The sequence below is a fragment of the Hypanus sabinus genome, chromosome 4 (genome assembly GCF_030144855.1).
Source record: "Hypanus sabinus isolate sHypSab1 chromosome 4, sHypSab1.hap1, whole genome shotgun sequence".
Lineage (NCBI taxonomy): Eukaryota > Metazoa > Chordata > Chondrichthyes > Myliobatiformes > Dasyatidae > Hypanus > Hypanus sabinus.
In genome coordinates this window covers 170,928,445-170,942,521 of record NC_082709.1, presented here as the reverse complement: position 1 = coordinate 170,942,521, position 14,077 = coordinate 170,928,445, and the positions used below count along the sequence as shown (strand labels likewise).

General features: G+C 41.4%; 2 protein-coding genes across 2 annotated transcripts in view; one reads left to right on the top strand and one right to left on the bottom strand.

Annotated features, from left to right (window-relative positions):
* Positions 1–4,596: 4,596 nt before the first annotated feature.
* LOC132393487 (uncharacterized) lies at positions 4,597–13,100 on the bottom strand. The gene is made up of 2 exons (XM_059968786.1): positions 12,597–13,100; positions 4,597–10,140 (listed from the first exon to the last, which is right to left on the bottom strand). Exon 2 carries the CDS (start codon positions 8,339–8,341, stop codon positions 6,431–6,433), a length of 1,911 nt encoding a protein of 636 aa, XP_059824769.1. The 5' UTR covers positions 8,342–10,140; positions 12,597–13,100; the 3' UTR covers positions 4,597–6,430.
* A 35-nt stretch (positions 13,101–13,135) lies between these two features.
* The window catches only part of vps26c (VPS26 endosomal protein sorting factor C), a 37,808-nt gene continuing 36,866 nt past the window's right edge, over positions 13,136–14,077 (top strand). The window contains exon 1 of the mRNA XM_059968787.1: positions 13,136–13,294. Coding sequence (XP_059824770.1) covers positions 13,244–13,294 — 51 coding nt within the window. The 5' untranslated portion in view covers positions 13,136–13,243. The remainder of the gene's footprint in view (positions 13,295–14,077) is intronic.

Genomic DNA, 14,077 nt, shown 5'->3' with positions numbered 1-14,077 from the left:
GAATGAGTTTGTTGATTCTGTTGGTGTAGGCTACCTTCAGTCTGCTGCCCCAGCACACAACAGCAAACATGATAGCACTGGCCACCACAGCCTCATAGAACATCCTCAGCATTGTCTGGCAGATGTTAATGGACCTCAGTCTCCTCAGGAAATAGAGACGACGCTGACCCTTCTTGTAGACAGCTTCAGTGTTCTTTGACCAGTCCAGTTTATTGTCACTTCGTATCGCCAGGTATTTGTAATCCTCCACCATGTCCACACTGACCTCTTGGATGGAAACAGGGGTCACCGGTGCCTTAGCCCTCCTCAGGTCCACCACCAGCTCCTTAGTCTTTTTCACATTAAGCTGCAGATGATTCTGCTCGCACCATGTGACAAAGTTTCCCACCTTAGCCCTGTACTCAGCCTCATCTCCCTTGCTGATGCATCCAACTATGGCAGAGTCATCAGAAAACTTCTGAAGATGGCAAGACTCTGTGCAGTAGTTGAAGTCCAAGGTGTAGATGGTTATAATGCTGAGATGCATGCAATATTAAAGGCAGATGGTACACTACTGAGGATTACTATGTAAACTGGAGATTTTTTTAAACCTGATTTCTATAAGTGCAAAGCTTTTGCAAAAGTTAAGGACAATTCAAATGGGAGACAATGAGACCCTGTGCTCCCCTTAAATGGATAAAAAAGCAGTGGCAACCAGCCCAGCATGTAACCTGGAAGCCACTTGCTAAGTGTAAAGTGAGCTCTCATAAAAATCTTGGCATGGAGTGATTCACAGGGTTGGGCTGGAGATTCACTTCAACCTCGAGCCAGCACTGACAACAAAAAGTATAAATGTACCCTTAGTGGCCACTTTATTAGGCACTTCCTGCACCTAATAAAGTGGCCACTGAGTGTACGTTCATGGTCTTCTGCTGCTGTAGCCCATCTTCAAGGTTCAATATGTTGTGCGATAAGGGATGCTCTTCTGCACACTACTGTTGTAATGTGTGGTATTTGAGCTACTGTTGCCTCCCTGTCAGCGGGACCCAGTCTGGCCATTCTTGTCTAACCTCTCTCACTAACAAGGCATTTTCACCCCCAGGCTGCCACTCACTCTATTCTCTACAAACTCTGGACTGTTGTGTGAGAAAATCCCAAGAGATGAGCAGTTTCTGAAATACTCAAACCACCCCATCTGGCACCAACAATCATTCTGTGGTTACGGTCACTCAGATCACATTTCTTCCCCATTCTGATATTTTGTCTAAACAGTAACTGGATCTCTTGACCATGTCCGCATGCTTTTATGTATTGAGTTATTGTCAAATGACTAGTTGATTAGGTACTTGCATTAATGAGCAGGTGTACCCGATAAAGTGTCCACTGAATGTAAATCAAGCTGGTTATGCTGCACTGGCATCTTCTCGAATGTTGGAATCTACTGGTGCATTTGGTGTTTGCTGTTCTGAAATAATAAATCAAGGGAATTGATTCCTTATCAAATCACTGGTGAGATAACTCATGCACAATAGTTGTTTGAGCACTACATAACTAAATGAGTGGATCTTGTCTTCTCATTCAGTTTTGTGTGGAAAGCTTAAATGAAAATGAAATGTGTTTTAATATCTTATCTGCAAAACATTTTAAGGTGCCTTGCGGAACATCTTTTAATTAAATGCAGTATCTGCTACTGTTTATGCAAAAACCGTATCCAGTTTCAACAGTAACAAGAGAAATGACCAGCTAATTGATTTTTTTTACACAGAATTAACAGCACAAAAATACTGTATTTGACTTAGTTAATCATTGGTGTTCATGCTCCATGTGAGCCTCCTCCCACACTACTTCACCATACTTAATATAATTTATTCTCATGGTTACGATAGAATTTGTTGAAAGACAAGTATTATCTGAGCACTGGGAGCTTCTTCTTTCCCTCTGCCATCTGATTTCTGAATGGACATTGAATCCATGAACACGACCTCACTACTTTTCTTTTTATTTTCTCTTTTTTTGCACCACTTATTTAACTATTTGATATATATATTTACTGTAATTCATTGTTTTCTTTTTTCTCTATTATCATGTATTGCATTGTACTGTTGCTACAAAGTTAACAAATTTCACAACATATGCTGGTGATATTAAACCTTATTCTGATTCTCAATCCTTTCCTCACTGTAAACCACTTAAAACATTTTTGAAGCAAAGTCTGTTGGTGCTTATTTTGATCCTTATCTGGAATTTACAGTTTGCATTAAAATGCGCTTATTATTGTCACATTTGCCACATTATTACACAGATTTAAGAAGGGTAACCAGGACAAGCCAGGGAGCTACGTGGCTGGTCAGCCTGACATCGGTGATGGGAAAGTTACTGGACGGAATTCTGAAGGTCAGGATCTACCAGCATTTCAATAGACAGTGTCTGATTAGGAGGAGTCAATATGTCTTCATGCATAGCAAGTCATGCTCAACAAACCTTTTAGAGTACTTTGAAGAAGTAACCAAAAAGGTAGCTGAGGGTAGGGCAACAGATGTTGTCTATTTGAACTTCAGCAAGGCCTTCAACAAGGACCCTCCCCTAGAATCTGATGTGAAAGGTTAGATCCCACCGAAACCAGGGAGAGCTGGCTAGGCAGATCCAAAATTGGCTTGGAGGTAGGATGCAGAGAGTGGTGACTGAAAGTTGTTTCTTGGAATGGAAACCAGTGACCAGCAGTGTGCAAAAAGGTGGCGGGAGGGGTCAGTATTATAGTCCTTGGTATTCACTATTTATATAAATGTTTTGGATGAGAATGCAAGCCTCGATCAATAAGTTTGTACATGGCACAGATTAGGAGGTATTAGTCGTAAAGAACTTCAGGAAATGGGTAAAATATTTGCAAAAGGATTTCAATACTGTTAAGTTTGAAGTGATGCATTTTGGAAAGTTAAACTAGCCTAGGACATGTACTATGAGTTGTATGGCACAAGAGAATGTGAAGGAACACAGGGACCTAGGTGTTGAAGTAAGCAGTTTGTTGAAAGTGGTATCACAGGTAGACAGGGTGGTTAAAAAGTTATTTAGCTCTCTGACCTTCATCAATCAGGGTACTGTGTGCAGGAATTGCACCATTAAGTTGCAGATGTATAAGTCGTTGGCAAGGCTGCACTTGGGAGTACTGTGTATAGTTTTGATCACTCAATTATAGGAAACACTCTTTTAAATTGGAAACGGTGCAGAAAACATCTCTGAGGATGTTGCCAGGACTAGAGGGCCTGAGTAAAAGGGCCAGGCTTGGTCTTTATAGCTTGGAACATTAGAGACTGAGGAGCAATCTTATTGAAACACGTAAAATTATGAATCATACTTGTAAGGTGGATGCTAACATTCTTTTTTACCCTGAGTAGGGATGTCAACAGATAGGTCCCACAGGTTTAGGGTGAGGGGGTAAGATTTAAGAAGGACCCGAGGGACAAGTTCTTCATGTGGTGAAATATGGAATGAGCTGTCAGAGGGAGTGGTTGAGACAGGTAGTGTAGTATTTAAATAGTTACGTGGAGGGGCAGGGTTCAGAGAGATACAGGCGAAATGCAAGAACTTGGGACTAGCTCAGTGGGTGCTGTGGTTTGCATGGACTGGTTGGGCCAAGGGGCCTATATCCATGCTATATGACTCTCTGTACTAAGGTACAATAACTATAAACTTTACCTTGCTTGCTATCTATACAGATCATTTCATGACATCAGTGCATTGAGATAGTATAAGGGAAAACAAAAATAGAATGTAGAATAAAATGTTGCATTACAGACTAAGTGCAGTGCAGGAAGACAGTAACAAGCAAGGTCATAATAAAGTAGATTTTTGGATTCAAGAGTCCATTTTATCACACTAGGGAACTACTCAATAGTCTTATAAGAGTGGAGCAGAAGTTGTCTTTGAGCCTAACGGTACATGCTTTCAGGTTTCTCTATTTCTGCCTGATGAGAGAGGGAAAAGAAAGAATGTCTGGGGTGGACGGGGTTTTTGATTATGTTGGCTGTTTTACCGAGGCAGTGAGAAGTATAAAGGGAATCAATGGAGGGGAGGCTGGTTTCTGTGGTGTGCTGAGCTATGTCCTCAACAGTCTGCAGTTTCTTGTGGTCTTTGGGCTGAGCAGTCACGCATTCCAAGCCATGATGCATCCAGATAGGAACTATGAATATAAAACTCAATAGTCTGCTAAATCCATTGTTTTCTTCTTCAACAGTGTATATGTAACTTGCCCTGTCACAGACGTCAACCAACCCATAAAATCTTAAAATATTTGTAAAATTTTACATAAGATCCCACGACAATTAAAATTCCAAAAATTCCAGAACACTGATTGCAGAAGATTCTTGGATAGTTCTTTTCCATAAATACAAATTTTATGCCCCTGTAATATTTGGTCCTTAATGGTCCATGAGAATTGATCTAATCTTCCTACCTTTGTTTACTTATTCTTAATAGAAATTGACAAATTTTTTGACAGATGATAGATCATTATAGTTTTACTGTACTAGATTATTTTACCACATTGTTGTGGTGAGGAAACTTATTTATTGAGATGATGTCTCCCAGCAGAAACAAAATGAAATTTGGCTTTTGTGGGCTACTCTTGTTAAGAAGTATGACTGTCAACCACACAAACAATTGCCTCAGTTTCAGTTTTGGAAATGCAAGACATTAGTTTATTGAAAATCAAGTAAGTGGAAGTCTAAAGCGAACTATCACAATTATAAGTGAAGTGTCTTTGCCCTAAGACATCAACAATTTCCCTTTGTAGATGCAGCCTGATCTGCTGAATATTTCCAACACTTTCCACGGCTAAAATCAGAATCAGGATTAGTTTAATATCAACAGCATATTGTTACGAACCCCGTAACTGGGTCACTTACCTGCAAAGATAGAGAGGTCCGTTGAAGTCTGATGGTACTATTTCTAACAGTATTTATTAGTAAAAATACACAAAAATAATATCAATGCAAACATACAGATAATATACGTCATCAATACTAAATACATCAATACTAAAAGTGCTGGTATAATAATAAATAAGAAATAGCTCTATCGTTGTTCAGGGGATAATGTATTGTCCGATGGAAATATAAAAGTCACTCAGTTCATTCAGGCTGCAGCCTTTGTTGGAGAGACAGAGATTTTTAGAAACTTGCCGGCTTTCCTTTTTATGATTTCAATCCATCGGAGTCTCGTTGGTGTGGCCGTTCACTTGTGGCCTCTTCTTTAGCTAAGCCGTTCTTCCGTGATGAGTCCGCTACCCTGGCAAGGGAGGACACACACGGGCCCTCACGGGCGTTCACTATAAAACGCTGTCACTGGCTTTCCAGCGTTTCTCCTGGTGCGTCTAAAGGGGTTGTTCCCCAGACCCTCTTTTATCCTTACTCATGGGGTCTCAGATGTCAATCAGGTTGGGATGATGCAATCCTTCAACCAGCCCACTCTGGTCATCCCCAGGGCCTTCAATGAATAGTATAGTACTCAATACACAATTCCGTCTCCAAGAGACAATGGCTGTTATCAGTGGCTTTGTTTCGCTGAGGCCAGGACACATTCCAAAATCTTGTGGATTCTCTCTCATTTCCTGGGTCCCAGACCCGAATTAATAGTGATCTTGCGATTCTCAAAAAGGAGGGGGCTACTTTGTACCCTTCGGCCCCTCAGAGTTGTGGCACATTTGTAACATCCCCTTCCTTCAAAGATTTTTACCATCGGTTAAAAATGAATTAATCCAGAGTCTTACAGGAGTTCAGAATCTAACACAATACAAAAGAGTTTTTTTTTCACTACAGAGTAATACAGTTATACATTCAATTCAGCATCTAAACAGTTAATGATTACGTTATCACTTCCTTTACTATCCTAACATCTTGTACCTTACTAAAGTCTTGTAGCATCAGACTTCAATTTAATAACCACCTATTTTTTTTTATTTCCCTTTTCTTCAACAAACAAAAACTAAAGAGTTGTGATCTTAGCTTACATGTATACTACAAAAGTTCATGCAAATACTAATCTTTGTTTTACTTTCAAACTTAACAGTCAATCTTCCATGGGGTTGTCTTTATTAATCACATGCTTTGTCAAAATCCCTTAAAACCGGATCCTGTTATTTAAAATAGCATCCCGTCAACCCTCGCCCCTTTTCCAGTTAACTCCCATGTGGTTAACTTGTATACCAGTGTGGAATAGGCTTTTGCATGCTCCTTTTATAGGAGTTATTTTATCAACAATGTGTTCCAAACTTAGACCATTTTCTGAATTTCCACACAATTCTTTAATTTTAAGCAAGTTGCTAGTTTTCTCTTCAGGACCCTTCATACTATTAGTTTTCAGTTTAAACTCTTGGTCCAAACAGCATTTCAAATTCTGCCTCTTCACAGCACACTCCTGAATAACAATAGCGTGAGGGGCACCTTTACATTCCAAATCAACCTGTAATTGATTCGCAGGCACCATTCGTGTTACCAAGCCATTGTCTCTGCAGCCTGGTTGCTGCTTCTGACATCAATCCAGACTTTAAGTTTTCTTCATTCACTTTAGGAACTGCACTTTTCCCTTTTCCTTCAATAATAATATTCACCTCACCACCTTTTATCTCCTCACTAACTTTTAACACACCTTCGAACACAAACAACTGGGAATTCTCACTTCCCACTATTACCAAGGTTAACCCTTTCTTCACTGAACCAAGTCCATCTGACCCACAAGGACTGCATTCCTTTTCAACTGAATCAAATACCTCAGACTTTTTCTGAGCTCCATTACTAGGTTCAGTACCACGTGCATCCACATCTTGAACACACTCAAACGGGACATCTGCCTCTTCCAGGCTTTCAATACCCGTACCCTTTTCAAATTCTAAATTCCCCTGATCCTCCCAGTTACTCTCTGGGCAACTCCCTTCCGGAGTAAACTCAACCCCGTGGGCTGAAACAACCTCATCTGCCAACCCAGCAGACTTCTTCAAGTTAATGGCATCCTTTTCATCTAGGACCGCCCTCATTTCATTATCGGGAACACCTTTAGAACTTTCAACTTCTTTAAACAGTTCTGCCAAACCAGACAGATCATCCATGTCCAACCCTGGACCTTTTAACAGCCTTATCTGTTGCTCATCTTTACTCCATGCCTCTATAAATTTCCTCCTGGCTAAGGGCAGGTCTACCTCCTCTCCCTTACTCTCTTTCACTTTCCTATTCTCCGTTTTACCACCCTCTAACCCCTCTTGGTACAGGGTCGGTAAAAACGTCTCGGCCAAATTGATACTGGCCAGATTTAAACTGGCCTCTTTCTCAGCTGCCTTTCTCGACATGCTGCGAGTGGTCGCACATGCGGGATAGATCTTGGAATCTAGGGGCGGGTCCTCAACACTTACAGGCCAGCTCGTCAGCTCCATGGCCGACCAAACGTCACCACCAGCTAAATTGTTACCCAGAATGTCTACTTCAGTTCTCGGGAATTCTGATTGCACCCCTATTTCAACTGGTCCAAATACCTGCTCACAATTTATAATGATCCTATGCAAGGCCACCGCTTCTGTTCCTTTTCCTATGCCTCTCAAAACCACCTCTCCAGTCTTGCGACCAAAATCCAGTACCTTGCTAATCAATGACAGCTCAGCTCCCGTGTCTCTCCAGATCCGCAGTGGAACTGGTGTGTCTCCCTCTCTCACAGACACGGTTCCTTCTGAAATACATTTCTCAGACCCTTCTCGTACTCTGTCTACCTGGGGCTCTCTCGTCGATTTACTGATCACCACAGCACATCCTATAGGGACTGCTGCTTTCCATTTTCCTGTCTCCTTCCTCGGAGCAAGGCACCCAGATACAATATGACCCACCTTTCCACAATTAAAACAGGTCAAGCCAGGACCTCTCCTTCCGTCTTGCTTTACCTCCTCAATTTTACCACTAGCTCCCGGCGGGATCTCTGCCTCAGCCGGTGGGCTTTCTCTACCGTTCCCACGGTCTCCCTGGTAACTTTTATTTGAGGAAAACTTTGTCTTGTGGGTTAGGACATATTCATCTGCGAACCTAGCAAATTCGGAGATGGACTTATTCGGCTTCTCATTCAAATACATCTGGATATCATCCAAAACACAACCTTTAAATTCCTCAATCAGAATTAACTCCCTGAGATGACAAAAATCTTCTTCCATTATTTCTGCTGCACACCAACGATCCAAGAGCATATCCTTTTTATAGGCAAACTCTGCATATGTCTGATTCCACACTTTCTTTAAATTTCTGAACTTTTGTCTATAGGCTTCAGGTACCAATTTGTAGGTCCAAAGAATGGCCTCCTTTACTTTCTCATAATTCTCAGACTCCTCCTCCATGGACAACACTGCATATGCCCGTTGTGCCTTCCCTTTTAACACACTTTGTAACAACACTACCCATTACTCTTTGGGCCACTTCTGACTCACTGCCACCTTTTCAAAATGCAAGAAATAACTATCAATATCCGTCTCCTCGAACAGAGGTACTAACCTGAACTCCCGACTAACACTAAACCACTTCTCTCAGTCTGACCCTTGAGCTCTTCGCTCTTGCCTTAACTTCTCCATGTCCAAGTCATGTTGCCTCTGTTTCTCCTTCTCCCTTTGGTTCTCAGTTCTTTCCCTCTCCTTCTCTTTTTCGGCCCTTTCCTTCTCCCTTTCGGCCCTTTCTTTCTCTTTTTCAGCTGCTTCCAGCTGTTTTAACTGAATTTCATGCTCCCTTTGTTTCTCAGCTCTTTCCTGCTCCCTCTTCACCTCTAACTCCTTTAGCTGGAGCACATGGTCCCTTTGTTTTTTGGCTCTTTCCTGCTCTTTTTCCTTTTCGGCTCTTTCCTTTTCTTTCTCGGCCCTTTCCTTCTCTTTTTCAGCCCTTTCTTTTTCCTTTTCAGCTGCTTCCAGCTGTTTTAACTTAATTTCATGTTCCAACCTTAATTTCTCCAACTCTAACTGAGCCGTCCCACTCGCTGGTACCTTTTCAGGAATATTTTCCAATACCTCAGCTGAAAACACATTCTTCACAATATAATATTGAGTTATGGCCCTCCGCACCTGCTGCTTTTTATTTGACAACCTCACCTCCGTGTGGTTTAGTCCTTTCGCAATATTTATCAAGTCCGACTTTGTGGCCGCCTCTAGCACCTCCAGAGTCGGGTTTTCTATAAATTCATCCACGTCCATCTTTGCTGGTTTCCCGTCTGGCTACCCGCGCAACCGGACCCAAGTTTGGACTTACAAGCCCGATTCACTGGCCCTCCAATTTGGTATCAAATCCCGGATGAGGCCCCACTTTGTTACGAAACCTGTAACTGGGTCACTTACCAGCAAAGATAGAGAGGTCCATTGAAGACTGATGGTACTATTTTTAACAGTATTTATTAGTAAAACTACACAAAAATATTATCAATGCAAACATACTGATAATATACGTCGTCAGTACTAAATCTAAAAGTGCGGGTATAATAATAATCAATAAGAAATAGCTCTATTGTTGTCTAGGGGTTAATGTATTGTCCGATGGAAATATAAAGTTCACTCAGTTCATGCAGGCTGCAGCCTTTGGGGACCGCTGGGTTTGCAATGGTTGGAGAGAGAGTGAGTTTTGGGAGAAAAACTTGCCGGCTTTCCTTTTATGATTTTGATCCATCAGAGTCTCATTGTCGTGGCCGTTCATTTGTGGCCTCTCCTTTAGCTAAGCCGTTCTTTCGTGATGAGCCCACTACCCTGGCAAGGGAGGACGCACACGGGCCCTCACCGGCGTTCACTATAAAACGCTGTCACTGGCTTTCCAGCGTTTCTCCTGGTGCGTCTCAAGGGGTTGTTCCCCAGACCCTCTTTTATCCTTACTCACGGGGTCTCAGATGTCAATCAGGTTGGGATGATGCAATCCCTCAACCAGACCACTCTGGTTGTCCCCTGAGGGGCTTCAATAAATAGTACAGTACTCAATACACAATTCCGTCTCCAAAGAGACAATGGCTGTTATCAGTGGTTTTGTTTCGCTGAGGCCAGGACACATTCCAAAACCTTGTGGATTCTCTCATTTCCTGGGTCCCAGACCTGAATTAATAGCGATCTTGCGATTCTCAAAAAGGAGGGGGCTACTTTGTACCCTTCGGCCCCTCAGAGTTGTGGCACATCTGTAACAATATGTTGTGAAATTTGTTGTCTTTCTGGCAGCAGTACAATGTAACACAAAATAATAGAAAAAACTACACACACACATATATACACATACACAGAACAGTTAATTAAAATAAGTAATGCAGAAGTAGAAATAAAAAGTAATGAGGTCATGTTGATGGGTTCAATGTCCATTCAGAAAGCAGGTGGCAGAGGGGAAGAAGTGATTCCTGAATCATTTGAGTGTGTGCCTTCAGACTTCCTTGCTGATGGCAGCAACAAGGACAAGATTTAACCCAAGTGATGGGGATCATTAATGATGGATGACGTCTTTTTGTGGCATCGGTCCTTAAGAATGTCCTGGACACCACGGAGGTTATGATTAGTTTAATTAATCTTTTCAAATATGTGGGCATGTTTTTCATTTGTGAATTCTTTGGTTACAGCTTTGGGATGTTTTGTAGACAGTACAGTAAGTAGGGTTCTTTTCCACGTTAAATGGTTTCTATTTTCCATTTCATGCTTTGTTCTACATATTCTGCTCTTAGAACGCTATTGAATGACCTCTTGTATGATAGGTAAGATGAACTCAACCTCACAATCTATCTACATCACAGCAGCTGAGCAGTTAGCGCAATGGTATTACTTCCCTTTTGTTCATTTATAACTTCAGTTTTTTTTAAATTTCCTTTATACCATTTCCAAGGTGAACAAATAGATGACATATATTCCGTGTATTGCAGTGCAAATGTTGAAATTCCTGCATTTATTTTCTTTTCATTTAGAACTTTTTAAAATTAACTATTGGAGGAAGAAACTGGAGGTCTTTGTTAGGAGATTGGAGGAGGAGAGTATCGTTTACCATTTACCATTTACAGTATTGGTACCATTTACTTTATATCAGAGGATCTGTTCTGCCATCAGCAGGTAAGAGCCTTTACAAAGAAGACATGGAACAGCCTCTACTTTCTGAGAAGTTTGTATAGATTTGGTGTATCACTAAAGCCTTGACAAACTTCTATAGATGCACAGTGGAGAGTACCCTAACTAGTTGCGTCGTGGCCTGGCATGGGAACACCAATGCTGTAGGAAAGGGGAAGTCTTCAGAAGGTGGTGGACAAACCCCAGCCCATGGAGCACATTTACATGGAGGGCTGGTACAAGGAAACAGCATTCATCATCAAGGTCCCCCACCATCCAAGCCATGCTCTCTTCTTGCTTCTACCATTGAGCAGGAGGTACAGGAGCCTTAAATCCAAACCACCAGGTTCAGGACAGTTAATTACCCTAACCATCTGACTCAAGTCGGCGTGGATAACTTCACTCACCACAACTCTGAACTGATCCCACAGCCTACAGACTCACTGTCAAGGACTTTACAACTCATGTTCTCAGTATTATTTATTTGTCATTTGCACAATTTGTCTCCTTTTTCACATTGATTGTTCGTCAAATTTGATTTACATATAGTTTTTTTTGTCAGTCTATTGTATTTCTATATTTCAGGGTTGAATCTTACAGTTGTATGTGGTGACATACATGCACGTTGATAATAAAATTTACTTTGAACTTTATTTTCCAGTCAATAGCTGCAAGAAAATGAATCTTGGGCCGTATATGGTAACATATACTTACTGAGATAATAAATTCACTTTGTCATTTTACCTCCTATTTGCAAACACATTACAAATAATTCATTTGTCTTTACTCTTCATCTGCCTCAGTACTTGCCTTCTTGCTCATAACTGCTGCCTTTGCCTACAGAATTGCATAAAATAACTTTGGAATATTTAAAAATATACAAGATTTCCCAGTAATGGACCCCTTAGAGCACAACTCCAAGACCATGTATTGTAATGGCTAATTTACTGGATCAGTATCTGGAAGAGTGTACCATTGATTTACACAGTAGATGAGAATGACACCTATCATGGAAGTTCGAAAATTGAAAATCAGTGAATTAAGTAAATTCAAAGGGAATTATGAGCCCACAAGACTGCCAGGTTATGTAAAAAAATGGGCTCAATGACATCCTTGAGCAAACATTATTTTCCTCCTGTATGTAGTCTAACCAATAGGTACACCACACCGACTTGTGTTGGAAATACTCAGTAGTCAGTCAGCCTTCTGTGAGGAAAGACTTTCACATATTTAGCCATTACCCTTCATCAGAACTGAGCGAGTTAGAAAACAGGCGTAGTTCCAGTTGCATAGCGGAAAGGGTGGAGAAAACAAAGGGAATCTCTGTGATAAAGAATAACTATGACCAAGTAACAAAATCCATGCAGAACCATTTAATTTAAACAGAAGTGAGTGAAGGTGGATGGGATTTGGAAACAGAATTTTAAAAACACCGAAAAATTGAGTGGTAGAACACAGTTTATGCAGAAAACCTGAAAAAAAAACAGTTGAGAATTCCCAGATCAGGTTGCAGCTGTGTCAGAGTAAAACCAAATTAAGATGGACTACTTACATCTTAATGCAAGCTATCTGGCTGATACTTGCTCTCTTGTGTCTATAGATTCCTCTATATCCATCCTGTCAAACCCCCTAAAGATCTCTTCATGATCTTTCATGTTTATTCGTTCATTTGAAGTCTGGGTTAAATCCTTCCTTTGTGCACTTCCTTTGTGTCTCTACTTCCTTAGTTACTGGGATGCAGGGGGAAATGGGTCTTAAAGATAGTTTTTCTTCATTATTTTCGTATGGAAATACAGATAGCGGTATTTCAAATGCATTGTACACATTTAAAGACTAAAATAAATGAAACTAAAATCACTGAAATGCACTAATTACTTCTGGCCCTTGTTTGGAAAACCAATCGTCATTGACCTTTGGAAAAACGTACAATCGACGTTCTGGGCCGAGACCCTTCAGCAGGACAGTTTCGTGGCCGGATTTCCAGCTTTTCAATATTTTCTCCAGTCCATCAGGGACCCGACACTTTCACCGACCGGTCTCAAAGCACGCTGGGAAAGCCATGTGTCACTGGGAGGACTCCGAGCAGGTCACATGACGCCAGCGAAGGCGTGAACGTGTCAGGTGACGCGAGAGGCGAGCGAACGGGTCATGTGGTTGTGAGTCTGGCTTCGGTGTCGGAGCGTCGGTACCAAGGTCGGGATGTCGGTGGACATCAAGTTAAAACGGGCAAACAAAGTGTATCATGAGGGGGTGAGTGCAGCGACCATTGCTGTAGGCTCGTTTCTCCTCGAGCCGACATGTCAGCAAGGCCTAACCTGAACTGTTCTGTCACCGACGGCCGGGCATCCTGTTCGAATACGCTTGCAGACCCATCGTGTTGCTGTACCGCCCCCTTGCTCAGTTCATCCGCTGTTCTTGCCCTCTCTAACCCCGACTATTTAGTATTCTCACGGCGTCAATTCAAACTTCCTCATATTAGTTCCTCTACGTTTTGTTCCCCCATCATTTCAATGTCTCACTGCTTCCTAGTTAAACAGCGAAACGACTTTAAGATTCTCAACTTTAGTTTATTGTTTCTTGTGGTCTGCTCTTCCCTTCTCTGAGTACCCCTTTATTTCTCGAAAGCGACAGCCCTAACAGCCCGGAACAGCTCCTGTTCTGAAATTGTTTTCATTCTTATTCTGACTACTTCATCTTCAAATTTCATGTTTTGTTTTCTCCACCCGAAAGCTCTGGGGTATTTTCCTTGAGCCATAAAATCTGCTTTGATCAACATGGATGATTATTTGTTGTGCTAAAGTAATGTTTTAAAAATTGTGTTACTATTTTCTCTATGTAGTTGTCTCAGTCTGCTCTGATATGGAGCCGGAGAAAGTAACAACATAGGGCATTTTTTGTTATAAATTGCTGAGGTGTGACTTACTGTCAGCTCCCAATGTACAGTTAAAAAGCTATTTGTGATTCCTGCTTGCAGAGTTTGAGTATAAAATTTCAGAAGCTGCTTTTGTGTGATAACAAAAGTTCAAGTCAAAG